At 41.2% G+C, this 15,727-nt stretch overlaps 1 protein-coding gene across 1 annotated transcript in view; it reads right to left on the bottom strand.

The window, feature by feature from the left end:
* The window catches only part of LOC107566913 (cyclin-dependent kinase 13-like), a 17,399-nt gene extending 3,525 nt beyond the window's left edge, over positions 1–13,874 (bottom strand). Inside the window, exons 1-12 of the mRNA XM_016252483.1 lie at positions 12,261–13,874; positions 6,721–6,876; positions 6,504–6,643; positions 6,015–6,185; positions 5,743–5,932; positions 3,636–3,692; positions 3,423–3,524; positions 3,263–3,340; positions 3,059–3,175; positions 1,869–2,000; positions 1,093–1,292; positions 8–333 (exon numbers count right to left, since the gene is read on the bottom strand). Of these exons, the coding sequence (XP_016107969.1) occupies positions 8–333; positions 1,093–1,292; positions 1,869–2,000; positions 3,059–3,175; positions 3,263–3,340; positions 3,423–3,524; positions 3,636–3,692; positions 5,743–5,932; positions 6,015–6,185; positions 6,504–6,643; positions 6,721–6,876; positions 12,261–13,156 (2,565 nt within the window). The 5' untranslated portion in view covers positions 13,157–13,874. The remainder of the gene's footprint in view (positions 1–7; positions 334–1,092; positions 1,293–1,868; positions 2,001–3,058; positions 3,176–3,262; positions 3,341–3,422; positions 3,525–3,635; positions 3,693–5,742; positions 5,933–6,014; positions 6,186–6,503; positions 6,644–6,720; positions 6,877–12,260) is intronic.
* Positions 13,875–15,727: the final 1,853 nt, after the last annotated feature.

The raw sequence follows: 15,727 nt of genomic DNA, 5'->3' as shown, positions 1-15,727 counted from the left end.
TGGTGACGGCGGTCTGCGTGGCTGCGGCCGAGGCCTCTCCGTCGCCTGACGGCTGCGGGGATGGAGGCGAAGGCGGCTTCAGCATGGGTGGTGTTCGGGGCGGCTGCGGGGGTTTGGACACTTTGGGGAGCGGAGGCGGCTCCGGGGGTCTGTCAGACTCCAGCGGCCCAGGGGGCAAAGCCTGCGTCAGCTGCTGTAGCGTCTCCGGGTTCATCTTCGACCCCACGGTCTGGGCGAACTGCGCCGATCCCCCCGGAGCGCTTTTGGACTGCAGGAGGTTCAGAAGCACAGCCAGCTGTTCTTGAGTCAGTTGTGAGTTGGGAGCTTTGGGGTCTAAAAGAAAGAGAAGGGAAGATTGAATGGTTTCCTTATTACCAAATGAAACCTGAACTGACTCGATAAAGCGAAACGGGCTGAGTCATCTTTAAACTTTAAAGGAACACTCCACTATTTTTGAAAATAGGCTCATTTACCAACTCCCCTAGAGTTAAGCAGTTGAGTTTTACTGTTTTCGAATCCATTCAGCCGATCTCCGGGTCTGGCGGTAGCACTTTTAGCTTAGCTTAGCATAGATCATTGAATCTGATTAGACCGTTAGCATCTCGCTCAAAAATGACCAAAGAGTTTCTATATTTTTCCTATTTAAAACTTGACTCTTCTGTAGCTACATCGTGTACTAAGACCGACGGAACTTTACTCTCATTCCGGCGTAATAATGAAGGAGCTTTGCTGCCATACCATGGGTGCAGCAGGTGCAATGATATTATGTAGCGCCTGAAAATAGGCTTACTGGAAGTTACCTAGCTGGGACTATTTTACTATCTTCCCTTCAATGATCTATGCTAAGCTAAAAGTGCTACCGCCAGACCCGGAGATCGGCTGAATGGATTCGAAAACGGTAAAACTCAACTGTTTAACTCTAGGGGAGCTGGAAAATGAGCCTATTTTCAAAAATAGTGGAGTGTTCCTTAAAGTTTAAAGATGACCCAACACAAAAGAGTAACTGGTGCATGTCTAGAATGTGTGACGGACACAGAACGACTAACAGTAGGAGCATGCAGGTTCCTCGAGTGTTTGTGCTGATGTTCTTACCCAGCAGGGCTGCAGCGGCGGCAGCACTCGGACCTTTGTGTGCTCCGGCGGCGGGGAAGCCCTGCGGCGTGTTGCTGCGACTGTCGTCGAGACCCAGCTCCTTCCGAGGGGCTTTAGGAGCGGTCAGCTCCTCCGGCATCTGCTTCTGCCGGCGCCGCTTCTTACTCCACAATTCATGGCAGTCCTGCCACAGAGGGAGACTAGAGAAGAGACAGAGACGGTATCAGATCACAGCACAGAGAATCAGAGGTGAAAAACTGTAATCGAATGCAATCTTGTTTTTGTTTTTATTGAATCGCCATCTAAGAAAAGTTAAGCATAGACTAAATTGCCAGGACCAAAAAAAAGGGAAAAAAAAAAACACGTTTTAAGTTCAGTTTTTTATTTGAAAAACTGAAATCATTTATAAAAAAAAAAATATATATATAATAATAATAATAATAAGTTAATTGCGACATCAAAAATTTTAACTTTTTTCCTTGCCATGCAATTATTATTATTATTATATTTTTAAATAGTTAAAAGCAACTTTATCTCTTTTTATCTTGCAACTGCAAGTTTATATCTTACAATTCAGGCTTTTTGCCTCAGAATTCTGAGTTGCTTACAATATCTTGTAAATTTTTTTCCCTGGAATGGAATAAAATGAAATAATGAAATGAAATTAAATGAAAGGAAACAAAATCTGGTATAGTAGGGGGAAAAAAAGTATAGTAAATGGAAAAAAATGGAAAGTAAAAGTTAATGATAAAAGCAAAAACAACTAAATCTCATACTCGGGTGGAGGCATCTTGGCTGGGTCCACGTCTTTGAGAAAGTCACTTCTGAGAGCTTGTTCTGCAGTGCAGCGTTTGCTCGGGTCCAACGCAAGCATGTGGTCGAACAAATCCAGGGCCATCAGAGGAATACTGAAACATTCACATCAACAGCCACTGACACTGGTGTTTATAGCACTTACAGTTAACTAAAGAATACATCTTTCTTTACATCTCTAATGCTTCCTTCAAATCATATCAAAATAATCATATTGAAAAATTAAACACATGAACACCACCACAATGACGTGATTACCACTGCAAATTGAAAGTAAATTCATTTTAAAAATCATGGGAGAAGCAATTAAGTTATGAAGACGTTGATTAAGAACAGCCTTAAATCTTGCCACAAAATACTGCTCATTTAGCTGGTTTATGAGACGACAGGCTTGTGCGACAACATGACTTTTCCTGAGATTCTCAGTGGCAAGACGAGAGTAATAAAACTGATAATGCATCGATTACACACTTACTGCAAATCCTCTTCATTTTATGGCATTAGCTCTAAAAAGATTCCTATCTTTATCAGTAAATGAAAAAAAAATAATAATAATTCCATATCGTCTTCTCATCAAAAATAACAAGCTCACATCACAATTACAACAGGACTCTCGGATAAAAACTTCCCAGGAAGACTCAAAGGCAACATAAGAGTCAAATAAAACAAACTCGTATCCATACACACCCTACATCAGTGTTTCTGCAGGCTTTATGATAATAAATGTAAGAATTTTTAAGACCAAGTAAAGACAATTTAAGGAATAAATCGAATGGAACACAATATTCAATATGGTCTCTAAATGCAAATGAATCAGCAACACTAAAGTTAAAAGTGTAAAAGCAAGAGATTTCCATTACTTTTTAATTCATTTAACAAAAATGTAATTACTGCATCACTCTGCAAAGAAAGCCATGTTCTTATTAGTGTTTTGTCTTCCCAGTGCAAATGTCTAAAGATTTTATGAGAAATTGATCAAAATGAAATATGAGTTTGAAAACAAGAACAAATATCTGTCAATGGCCTCAGAAAAATCAACTTAATTCACTTTTGTGCTGCAGGGTCACATATATTAATTTAACCCTTTGTAGTCATGCGCTGTAACGCCTTTTAAAACAGACTAAACTGGTTTCATTCATTTCTGATTACTCACAAAGCAAACTCTTCCCTTAACCTCCGCCGGTACTGTTTCTTTGGTTTCATGGTGTTGAAGTAGGGCAGCTTGATCACGTCTGGCCACACAGCGGGGCACGGGCTGCCACAGATACGACTGGATTGGACACAGATATATAGGTCAGACTGCAAAACGGGAACACTCAGTCTAGATCTCCAACCACACGTGGACCGTTTTTCTTACCTTATGAGCTCCAGCTGCGCCAGCTCCTGGTTGGCCTGAAAGATGGGCTTCTTTGTGAAAAGCTCTCCCAGAATGCACCTGTGTGACATGGAGGGTTTAAACACCTTGAGGAGGTGGAATCTGGAGGGATTTCTCTAGTAACAGCACAGTGTTTCCTCACCCGCAGCTCCACATGTCGATGGCAGGCGTGTACCTCTCTTCTCCCAGCAGCAGCTCGGGCGGCCGATACCACAGAGTGATCACTTTATTGGTGTACGGCCGACTGGAGAATGAACGCACAGGACAAGTCAGAGTCTGCTCGGTTTACGAACATCATAACTGCTTGCTGAATCAAGTCAGGACGTTCTGTGGCTTCCCAAATGGAGGTACGTACCTCTCTTCAGAGTTATACAGACGAGCCAATCCGAAATCTGCCAGCTTGATCTGACCCCTGCGGGACAGCACACATTTACACATCAACCAGATGATGGTCTGCCATAATATGAAAGTTTGGAACACAATGATTTGTGACCCTGGAGCACAAAACCAGTCATTAGGGTCATTTTTTTTAAATTGAGATTTATAGATCATCTGAAAGCTGAATAAATAAGCTTCCATTGATGTATGGCTTGTTAGGATAGGACAATATTTGGTCGAGATACAACTATTTATAAATCTGGGAAATATTGAGAAAATCATCTTTAAAGTTGTTCAAATGAAGCTTTTAGCAATGCATATTACTATGCAGTAGTCAACATTTGAAGTGGATCAAAACCTTTCATCAAAGCTGCCCATCAAACCCAAAACACATTCTTGTCTTAGGACAACTTTGATCCACTTCAAATGTTGACTACTGTATTTATGGTAGTAAATTTACAAAATATCTTCATGGAACATGATCTTTACTTAATATCCTAAAGATTTTTGGCATAAAAGAAAAATCGATCATTTTGACCCATACACTGTATTTTTGGCTATTGCTGCAAATATATCTGAGCTACTTATGATTGCTTTTGTGCTCCAGGGTCACATATGGACTAATGGTCTTGTATTTCCACATTCATATCTGAGGGTGATGTTACTATACTCGAGCCCCTCTTTAAAGAACCTAGACCACTTTAAGTGGACCAGAAAGTGAAAGCACCCAGTTCGCTTTGAATTCAGTCCATTTCTGGCTTTAAAAGTGGACTCAGTTTAGTTACCAGATCTCAGTCCACTTTCTGTTCACACCCTTGTCTTTAGAATCTGCACTGTGTTACAGTGTGTGAAATTCCACTGGCACAATCCAGTCATTTGAATAGAAATCCATGCAACTGGGAGTGTTGCCGGGGGGTGAAAAATGTCCTCAGGCAGATTTAGCTCATGTTCAAGTTGGTCATGTGATTATTGCTTTGACCAACGGGAAGTCGCTTGGTTTGACAGTGACTTCTGTGTGTAATAGTCGTAAGGAGCACTACAATTCCATTTTGTGTTGAAAAACACGAAAACGCAAGGTTACGAGACGAGAGTTGAGCGCCGCTTCGTGTGTGACTTTGCAAAAGACGAGAGTACAACGTTAAACACGTCCATCGAGTGCATGTTTACAGAGAAACCAATGGAAAAGCAGTGCAGTGGAATGCAAAGAACAACTACTCAATGTTTGATATTACATTTACCCTTTAAAGAATACAAAAGTAAATACATCCCTAGGGCTGGACAGTAATTCAATATCAATATATATCGCAACATCATTTTTTTTCAATAGCGGTGATATGATTTTTAAACATTTCCGATATTTTAATATACATTACCAGTGTTTCTTGTCTTCAGTGTTGTTGTTGCTCACTCACTTTTTTTGTTTAAATAAAAAAGTTGCCCCGTGTATCATCAGCCTGAGATTCTTATGTTTATTTGACAATGCTTTTACATTTCTTCATTGTATGAAGGCTATATAAAAACAAAAGGTGAACATTTATTTATTTGTACTGTTTTTACTTCTAAAACTGTTTTTAGACTTGGTTTCATAGACTTGGTAAATTCATTTTTCATAAGTTTGTAGGAACAGACATCCATTGTGGGTGTTCTTTTATGGCTTTTTAATAGTGTTCATAACATTATCAGAATTATATCGTATCGACCGACATTAAGAAATATGTCGTGATATAACTTTTGGCCAAATCGTACAGCCATATAATCACTTATTCTGTTAAAGGGTTAGTTCACCTAAAAATGAGTTCGTTCACGAAGATGAACGAAGGTCTTACGGGTTTAGAACGACATGAGGGTGAGTAATTAATAATGAGAATTTAAATTTTTGGGTGAACTAACCCTTTAACTTCATACAATTAGAATAAGCACTTTAGCTACTCCTGTGCCATAGTTTTCTTTGCATGGAAAGTTTGGTTCGTTTTAAAGGGGTCCGGGTTCGTTTCTCTCACATTTAAGCAGAAGTTCTTGCGAAATGATCCCAGACGCTGAAAACAAACCCAATATGAAACACTGTGACTCTCGTGTGCACTGACTTGTTATTGAGCAGGATGTTGGAGCACTTGATGTCCCTGTGCAGGAAGTTCTTCTTGTGGCAGTAGTCCAGTCCTTCCAGCAGCTGCCTCATGAAAGACTTGATGTGGCTCTCGTTGAAGTGCACAAGGCCCGACTCCAGCAGGCCCATCAGATCGTGGTCCATGTACTCAAACACCAGGTAAAACGCCCCTGTGAGATGAAAACACAATTATCACACCGACACAGCGAGGAGAAACTCCGAGCCAAAGGGAGGGTTATTTCCATGCGATACCTTTGTCGTTCTTGAAGTCCAAAGCGTCCTCTTTGTCAGTGACGATCTCCTTCATGTTGATGATGCTCTTGTGGTTGAGCTGCCGCAAGATCTTGATCTCCCTGATAGCTGTGATGGGGAAGCCCTCCTTTTCGTTGTCCAAACGGACCTTCTTTAGGGCCACCAACTCCGCTGAATAAGCAAAACCAGAAAGATGGATGAGCTACATTAAGTGATTAATGGCTTCAGAATGCATTAGCATTCAAATTAAGGTACTTAAGCACAGACTACAGTTATATTGTCACAGTATACAGCGGTGGCCAAAATGATTAGAACACTAGTATTTGTCTGTGTTTTTCTGTCAATATGGGGTGCTGTGTGTACATTAATGAGGAAAAAAATATGAACTTAAATGATTTTAGCAAATGGCAGCAATATAACAAAGAGTGAAAAATTTAAGGGGGTCTGAATACTTTCCGTACCCACTGTAGATGTTTGAGAACATCTTACCAGTGTCTTTGTCCTTGGCTTTGTACACCTGTCCATAAGTACCTTCTCCAGTGATCCCAATTATCTCAAACTTGTCAACGCACCGCTTTCCCCAGTCTATCTCCGTCTCCTTGATCTCTCCAAAGCGTGGACCACATATTCTGCAGTACAACCACAGATGATGTTTAATGTTGCTAACCTGAGTAGATGTTGCAGGAGGGATTGTTTGACTACATACTTTGGTCTCTTCCGCGGGGTGGGCGTCTTTTTGTCATCAGGCGGGCTGTGGGGCGAACCAGGGAGCTCTGGAGGGAGAGGAAGGTCTGCGAGGAGGTGACGGGCTTTCCTTTCGGGTTTCTTCTTCCCTGTGATTGCTGAAGACTCCTTCAAGATACTAGCATTGAAAAAAGAAGCCATCAGTGGAACTATTAAAAAGAATGCACAATCCAACAAAGTGTGGATCCAAGGTTTCTGCAGGTCTTTAAGTCTCAATTCACCCTTCCACAAATTAAGACCTTAAAAAGGTCATCAATCAGAGCAGAAAGTCATGGCATTATATGCCACATGCACTGCAAAAAGGGAACATCCTCCACAGTATTTTTGTCTTGTTTTCCAGAACAAATATCTGAACATCCTTAACACAAGATACATGAAGTAAAATGAAGATAGCTGGTGTCTTGTTTTCTGAGAAAAGAACAAATATCTGTCAATGAGCTATGAAAATGAAACGTTGATTTTCAGAGCCCGCTGGCAGATATTTGTTTTTGTTTTAATAATAAACTCGCTACATTTTGATCTGAAACAAAACTTCTAACATAATTTTGCTTCTCAATATATCTTGATTTAAGAATCTTTAGACATTTGCACTGGAAAACAAGACAAAAATACAGAGAACGGACAGCAATTTTTTGCAGTCTGATCGCAAAATATAGTAAAAGCTATTTCCATGTTTATTTTCTCAATATTTAGATTTTTTTGCACCCTCAGATTCCAGATTTTCAAATAGTTGTATCTCAGCCAAATATTTATGTATAAATCTCCGTTTCAAAAAATGTGTGGTCCAGGGTCATATATTTGGTGTATAGTACAGTCATCTAATATTTTTATTTTCTCAGGTTTTTTTTTTTCCATTGATTATCTCTAAGTGGCATTAACATACAGAGCCCCTAAAATAATAATAAAAAAATTTTTGCATGCACACAAGAAACTTTTTTTTTTTTTTTGCATGCTTACACATTACAGTTTCTAGTTTTATTTAACCCATTTCCTTTTTGGGTGATATGACCAAAATCTTATAATCACGATATGACTAATTTTATATCACGATAACGATATATCATGATAGAGTTATTTTTTTTCTTTTAAAAATATTTATATGATATTAAAATCTTTGATACCATAGAATTGTCCTAATCCTTGTCACCAATTTCAATATCACACCTAAAATACAAGCCTAAAAAGAGACAACTCAACTCAAGCTCACTGAAGATAAATAAACAGTGATGAAATAAGGATAGTATTTCTTATCTAGGAAACAATAGATAGACAGACAGACAGACAGAGACAGATAGATATAATTAACACGTGTATTAAGTATAGATTCTATACATATTTATAAATATAAATGTATGATGATATATTACATATATAAATATATATATATATATTTTTTTTTTTTCTTCTTAAAGTTACAAAAGTGATTTAGTCAAGAGCAGTGACAGATTTTCTCTCACTGTTGTTTGATTAATATGAATGGCAGACAGGACGCATATTGGACAGCTTCCCCTTTAAGACCGAAACACGGATCCAATACACTGTTACATATGAGTTTTCTTTTTCAGCTGTTCACTCTCTCTTAAGACCTAAATCACTGTGTTTATGAGGATACTTGCAAAGACGGGGATTCTGACGCATATAAGTGTGTTTATGTAATCGTTCAAAGCCAATAAAGCAGCAAAAATGATTCCTTAAATAATAAAGTTTTAATAATTTCAGTAGTAGTAGCAGGCCTAGTAGTAATGGTAGTAGTATTACTTACATTCTACTGAACAATATTAATATATTTCTGGCACAATGTTTTCAAGTTAAACCAAACTTATTTTAACGCGTTGCTGTGAATCCCTTTAAGTTTCTGTGTGTATATGATATGACGTTTTGCTCAAATTAAATGGCAATGCTCATGAAGTAGGACTGCACAATTAATCTAAATCAAATCGCAAAGGCGATAAATCACGATTAGGTAGAAGCTGCGATTGTCATGCGTATCTTTCAGTGAAGCACGGTTCTGTGATCAGCAGTAAATCTCCCTCTGAAGGCCAGAGGGCGCTCTCGTGCTGAAACGCCAAATACGCCTCGCAGAAGAAACCCAGGAAATCCCTATAGCAGCTGCTGAATAAACAGAAGATTCAACTGCTTTCATTGACTCAACGTGACTAATAAACACTCGACATAGCCTTTATCACTGCTTAGAATACTATGAAATATGTTGCGTGCCTCATTCGGTGTAAGAAGCCACCATCTCACAGAAGGATTTATTTAAAACACTCGACTGATGTTATGAAGTGAGCTTGGAGTAAAAACATGTTATTAAATGTGACATTTTCACGTGCTTTCAGACGGAGCAGCATTTACTACACAGAGCCGTAGTTCACTGACAAGCTACACAAACAGCTTTCATAAATCGCAGAACGATTTCATAATCGCGCGATTAAATAATCTGCGATTATGAACGTGATTTTGCGTAGCTTGTCAGTGAACTACAGCTCTGTGTAGTAAATGCTGCTCCATCTGAAAGCAGGTGATGGAGATTTACTACTAATCACAGAACCGGCTTTTACTGACAAGATACGCATGACAATCACATTCGATTAATCGTGCAGCCCTATCATGAAGTGACACTCAGGCAGTTCTGTAAATGTTTATGTATTTATGTTCTCATGTAGTGACGACAGACACTGAAATCACCGTTAGCATGACACGCACTTCAGTATGCGTGAAGCAAACGAAACCGCGCGTTTCAGTGTGAGAGCGCCCTCTGTGTGTTCTGCATCGCAGAAATCATAGGGCCCTATTACTGGATAGATCAACTTTTTTGAATGAATCTCTTGAGTGGATGATTTAATGACTCACTCAAAGACTTCACCTGTTTCATTACTGGATGAATCAGTGTTTTGAACAAATCTCTTGAAAGAATGATTCAATGACAAATAGGCCTACATTTTTTAACAGTCACTTGTTGCCACCTGCTGGCATAAACGTAATTAATTCAATCTTTATTTGAAGCCTCAAGTTACTTTTAAAAGGTGATTTTTATTTACTCTATTTTGTTTGCTACTGTAGACATTAGTGTTTTTATCCAAACTGTAAACGTACTTTTGTTATAGTTTAAATGTTAGATGAGATTGTACTCGTCAAAGGTTCAATACATGTCAAATCATCATTTAGGAATAAGATCACGTGGGTGTTTGAATCAAGATCACAGACTTTTAACAATTAATCATGCAGCTCTAATTGACAGCCAATCAGAATCCTCCTGACTTAAGCATTTTTTGGCAAACAACATAAATGCAGTGTACATTTATGCATCACACTCACACATGCTCAGATTCAAACTTCAAGATGTGCTGCATCACATTAGACATCCCTAGTTGTTGTGCCTTAACCATTAACCATGAAATTTGAGAGCTAAGTGGAGGGAACTTTTTTCTACAATAATGTTTTAAGTGATTAAGTATATCAAGCAACAGATCACTGACTGCACTGCCATTGCTCATTTCTATAAAGCTATCGCCGGATATTGAGAAATCTCATTGAGAATCACTGATATCTGGATGCTTTGTTGTTGCAAACTGAAGCCATTGTGCAAACCCCTTCAGACTTTGGTCTGTTCCCCACACACTGACAATTATGGCGCTTTTCCACTGCATGGTACGGCACGGTACGGCTCAGTACGGTTCACTTTTGGGGGTTTTCCACTGGGTACAGTACCTGGTACTTTTTTTAGTACCACTTCGGTTGGGGTTCCAAGTGAACCGTACCGTTACCAAAACGTGACGTGTAAACTCTGCTGATCACGGATTGGCCGGAGAGAATCGTCACTACCTGCGTCACTGAACTTGCGACACAAACACAACAGAACCGCTAGATTTACATCAGCACAGCCAGCGAAGGATCGAACGCAACTGTTTTGAGCGAGCGCACCTTTTTTTTAACAACCAAAAAGTTGTTGTCGCCTGTTGCGGAAGAACAGACGTTCCTCTCGTTGATAGCAGAGGAGCGGATCCAGCGAGAGCTTAATGGGGCGACGCGGAATGAAAAAGTTTTTTTTAGGAGTCGTGGTAGTAGAGGAGGTGCAACTATAACGACATGTGAATAATCCCGCCCACTCTAAAGCGGTACTGAACTGCAGTGGAAACGCAAACCGTGCCGAGCCGAGTTGTACCACGCAGTGGAAAAGCGCCATTAGGGTTGGGTAGCGTTCACATTTTAACCGGTACGGTACCGGTATCTGAATTTCGGTGCCAGTACTCATTATTTTTTTCTACAATTAAGTGATTAATCTAGTTGTAATATTTATTTTTATCATCTAATTGTTTTATTTAAATTTGACAGAAAATTGAATATTTAAAGATGTACATTATACTTTACAAAAGTAATACAAGAGTAATATATTTCTGTTACATGTTAAACCGTACTTTTATTTTGGCAGGTTGCCATGAAGTTTCTGTGTGTTTACAGTATGATGATGATGCTAGTTTTCTCAAATGAAACGGTAAAACTCTCGCGAAGCAGCTCTGGGGGCGTATTACAGAAAGTGTCTTATCTTAGGTCTTAACTTAAGATGTGATATGTTAAATTAGGATTTTTCAGAAATTCGTATTACAGAAGCAAACCTTAACTTGATTTGGGATTCTTATCCTATCTTACAAAATCGTATCTTATCGCTAGTTCGGCAATTTTAATCTTAAATTGCATTATCAAGCTGGACAATCCACTCTCAGGTCTGTTACCAAGCAACCAACACTGCGCGAGATGCTGATGAGGTAAGCAAAATAACAGAAGCTACTTCACTTTGAAAATCAAAAAAAAAAAAACCGTAAGGCATCAGTCTTTGAACTATAACCGTTAATGCTCCGTGACGCTTCGTTGGTCTCTGTAATGCTGGTTGCAGTTCCTGTGCTAACTGTAATATCATGTTGCGCGGCAGTCTGTACGTATAAGTGTTTTGTCATCAAAATGTAACACATCTTCAGGGTCCTCCAAGAGTCTTTCTACCATTAAACATCTCCACTTTCAATTATTAATAAATGTAATACCATTATTACATTTACCGTAATACCAGTTAGGACAGCTGTGGGGTTGTCCAAAAGTTAAGACAGTTTTTAGGATTTTTTGTCAAGTTAGGAGGGTTCTGTAATAGCCCCTTCCTATCTGTAGTTAAGATAAGATAACACACTTAGGATACGCTGTTCTGTAATAGCTTTTATACTTTAGATGACAGTATTCTAAACAAATAAATACATATTTAATAAAAACATAAAAAGGAAGCAAACGCTAACCAACAGGGCACTCAGTATTCTGGGAAGCTTGTGCACATTGCAAATCTTTTCCTTTTTTTCCCCTCAAACTAAGCCAAGGTAACACTCATGTTACACACAGCACACAAGTCAACATAAAAGTTAGAACACATCCGCCAAACAGAAAAACCGATAGCTAAAAAAGGCAAATATCGGCCGATATCCAGTACAAGACCGCACTCGGAGCGCGACGCTTTCTCACCTGGCGTCCGGACTGGGGCTCGGGGTCTTCCTGTAGGGGCTCCTGGAGCGGGGGACCTCGCTCTGCTCGCAGGGACTGTGTCGGCCGTAGCTCGGGGACCGGCGCCAGCGCGGGCTGCTCGGGGAGCGCCTCCTCTTGCCGGAGTACGAGCTCGGAGACTTCGACACGTTACAGGCACCGTACAGCTCTGCATCCCGAGCGTAGCAGGTGGAGCTCGGGGACAGCCGCTTCGGGGGGCTCCTCCTGGAAATAAACGGGTAGTTGGTGTTAGGAGACTGGTGTCCGCAGGAATACGCCGTCGCGAAGGGACTAGCGTTAACGTTATCCGCCGCTTTGACGCTCGGGCTGCTCCGCCAGTAGTCCTCACGGTAAGCCTGCGGAGGGTCCCTGTACGCGGAAGGAGGGTCCTTCTCCGATTTGGACTTGCTTTTAAGTCGTTTCGACTCTTTTCTGTCGGCTTGGGCCGCGGAGGAAGGCTTCTTGCCGTTGCTGCGGGACTTTAACGCCGCGTCCCGTTCCCGGTTGCACCGGTTCCTCTTCATCTGCTTGTCGTCTCTCCTCCGAGAGGAGGAGTCGTGCTCGCTTCTGCCCGGCGTGAAGTCCTGGAGCTCGGCCTCGCTCACGGTTCTGGGCGACGGGCTACCGGAGAAGCGCTCGGACTGCGAGCTCACGTCGTCGTACTCCACTAGAGTCCGAACACCGCCGTCGTAAAGCACCTCCTGCTGCTGCGGCTCCCAGCCGTGCTTCTGCTTCTTTCTCCGGGAGCAGGAGGACGAGGACCGGCGCTTGTCCCGGTGCCGCTCGCGGCGGCTCTTGCTCCGCGTCGCCTCCCTCGGGCTCCTCTGCGGCGGGCTTCTCCCCCGGCCCTCGCGGGGGACGATCTCTGGGTTCGGCATTTAAGATCCCACTGGTATCGCTCGCGCTTCAGTCCCCGCTGTTACACAAAGCAAAACATCTGAAACCCACTTTAAGCGCTATTATAGCACAGCTAGCGCTAGCGTCGGTGTCCACACAGCGACCGTTCCCTTCCGGATCACACCGAATCCGCCTCATCCAACCATCCCACGCACATCAATCGGATAAACCCCTAAAAAGCATCGGAGAAGTCACTAAAAGCCTCGAGTTGTAATCCAGTTCCGCGCGTATGATGAAGAGATCGTGTTAGCAAGCTGTGCTAGTTTAGCAGATCAGCCTCACAGCCGCCTTTAAATCCGCCTCCATGCCTCGGATAGCGCTGTCCTCCCGGCGACGAGTTACAAACGGCTCGTTTTCTGCGCCTGCGGTTTCCAAAGGGAACACCCCATCGAAAACGTTAGCTAAATCCACACATACTTACGCGGGGCTCTAACTTCTTGTCGCCCCTCACAGCGACTCGCTAGCAGTAACGAGGAAGTAGCGCGCATGTTGGTCAGCGAGGAGTTCAGGTCGGCAGATTCGACACGACGCAGAAAAACATCAATTCCGTTCAGTCCAGAGAGTCTGAGTTACGTGGCATTGTGTATCTAAACAGCATCTCAATAAAAATACGAAATAAATCAGCTGGTTATGGGACTGAATTAAGCTGTAGTCATTCAAAGCACAAAAACAAAAGTAGCGAATCGAGCGCACTGTAGGCCTTTGCTCTCCGAGGCCTTCAATCGGAGAGGATTTGCTCTAGCAGTGGCTCTTATTAACTCCCAAACCTTGCAAACACATGCCGCTGGCAGCAGAGGGCGCCACCACGTGTCTCCTTTTCACCACGTGAGGCTTTTTTCTGTCCATGCAACAGTTGAGAAATAAAAGTGTTAGCATTTTGGTTTCAAGTGGCGGTGATTTTTCTTGTGCACTGTATGTTTGTCATATTTAAATTCTTTAATTTAGACAAATGACATTTTATTTTTTTGACAATAATGACTAATGCTTCATTACTGCATATTTAACCATGATATTTCCATTAACTATGGTAACCATTTCATATTTCATAAGGGTTGTTACTAAACCAAAATAACCGGACCTCAGTTCTGCGGGATCTAAAATTATTGTAAGAGCACTTATTATTTATTTAAAGGGCACCTATAATGCAAAATTCACTTTAACATGTTGTTTGAACGTAAATGTGTGTAGGCAGTGTGTACACAACCACCCTATAATGATAAAAATCCACCCGCTCCTTTTTTAATCTCTATAAATCATGAGCAGTGTGTCTCGAATCACGAATCCGTAAAGTGTGACGTCACACTTCACAAGCCCCGCCCACGATGGTTGATTGACACAGCCGTGTTAGCCGTGACCCCGCCCTGAGTGCGCCGCACACGTGTTTATCTTCACGCCAGACTCAGAGCATTTAAAAGCAGCCTTCAAGTAAACAATGTCTTCTTATTAGAGCTATAGAAGTTGTTCAGTCCAGAGCAGTGAGTGATTTCTGCTTTTATTTGATTGTTTGGGTCATATTAACAGCGTAGACCCAAACAGCGGTCAGTATAGGTACTGTATAGTATGCTGTATAGGTATAGGTACTGTATATTATGCTGCTGTCACTTAATACACCGATCTAATACAGAGCAGCAGCTCATTTGCATTTAAAGAGACACGCACAAAAACAGCCTGTTTCTGCTTCCACTCAAAACAGGCATTTTCAAAATGATATAATAAATGATCTGTGGGGTATTTTGAGCTTAAACTTCACAGACACATTCTGGGGACACCTGAGACTTATATTACATATTGTAAGAAGGGGCATAATAGGTGCCCTTTAAATAATTTAATTTAGACTATTTCTTTCTCACAGCCAATTATACTGTGATTGCCATTTCATGTTTTAATAAGGGTTTTACTAACAATAAAACAAAAGCAAACTGGACCACAAACTGTTATCAAAGCACAAATAATGTTGTCTTTTTAATTTATTCAACTCATTTAATTTAGACAGTTTCATTTCTGTTGCTTCCAAATATTACCTTTAGAGTCAGAAATGCAGGAACAGCGAACTTAAATGCAGTTCATTACTTTACAATTTAGGTTCAAATACAAAACAAACCTTGAAATACTACAGACAACTGAGCTATATATTCTGTATATTTTATTTGGTAATCATAATTGTGTATTTTTTAACAGAACAACCTTCTCTTTAAAATGCAAGTAAATTCTGGACACACGCACGCACACACACACACACACACACACTCACACCTGACCATTACACTCACACAGCACACACACACTCCCCCCTGACCATCACACTCACACTGCACGAGCACACACACACTCACACCTGACCATTACACTCACACTCACACACACACACACACACACACCTGACCATTACACTCACACTCACACACACTCACACTCACACACACACACACTGCACGCACACACACACACACACCTGACCATTACACTCACACTCACACACACACACACACACACACACACACTGCACGCACACACACACTCACACTGCACGACCCCCCCCACACCTACACACA

The sequence above is a fragment of the Sinocyclocheilus grahami genome, unplaced genomic scaffold (genome assembly GCF_001515645.1).
Source record: "Sinocyclocheilus grahami isolate Dianchi unplaced genomic scaffold, SAMN03320097.WGS_v1.1 scaffold1112.1, whole genome shotgun sequence".
Classification (NCBI taxonomy): Eukaryota; Metazoa; Chordata; class Actinopteri; order Cypriniformes; family Cyprinidae; genus Sinocyclocheilus; species Sinocyclocheilus grahami.
Note: the sequence above shows the minus strand (reverse complement) of the source record. Positions and strands in the feature narration are given on the sequence as shown.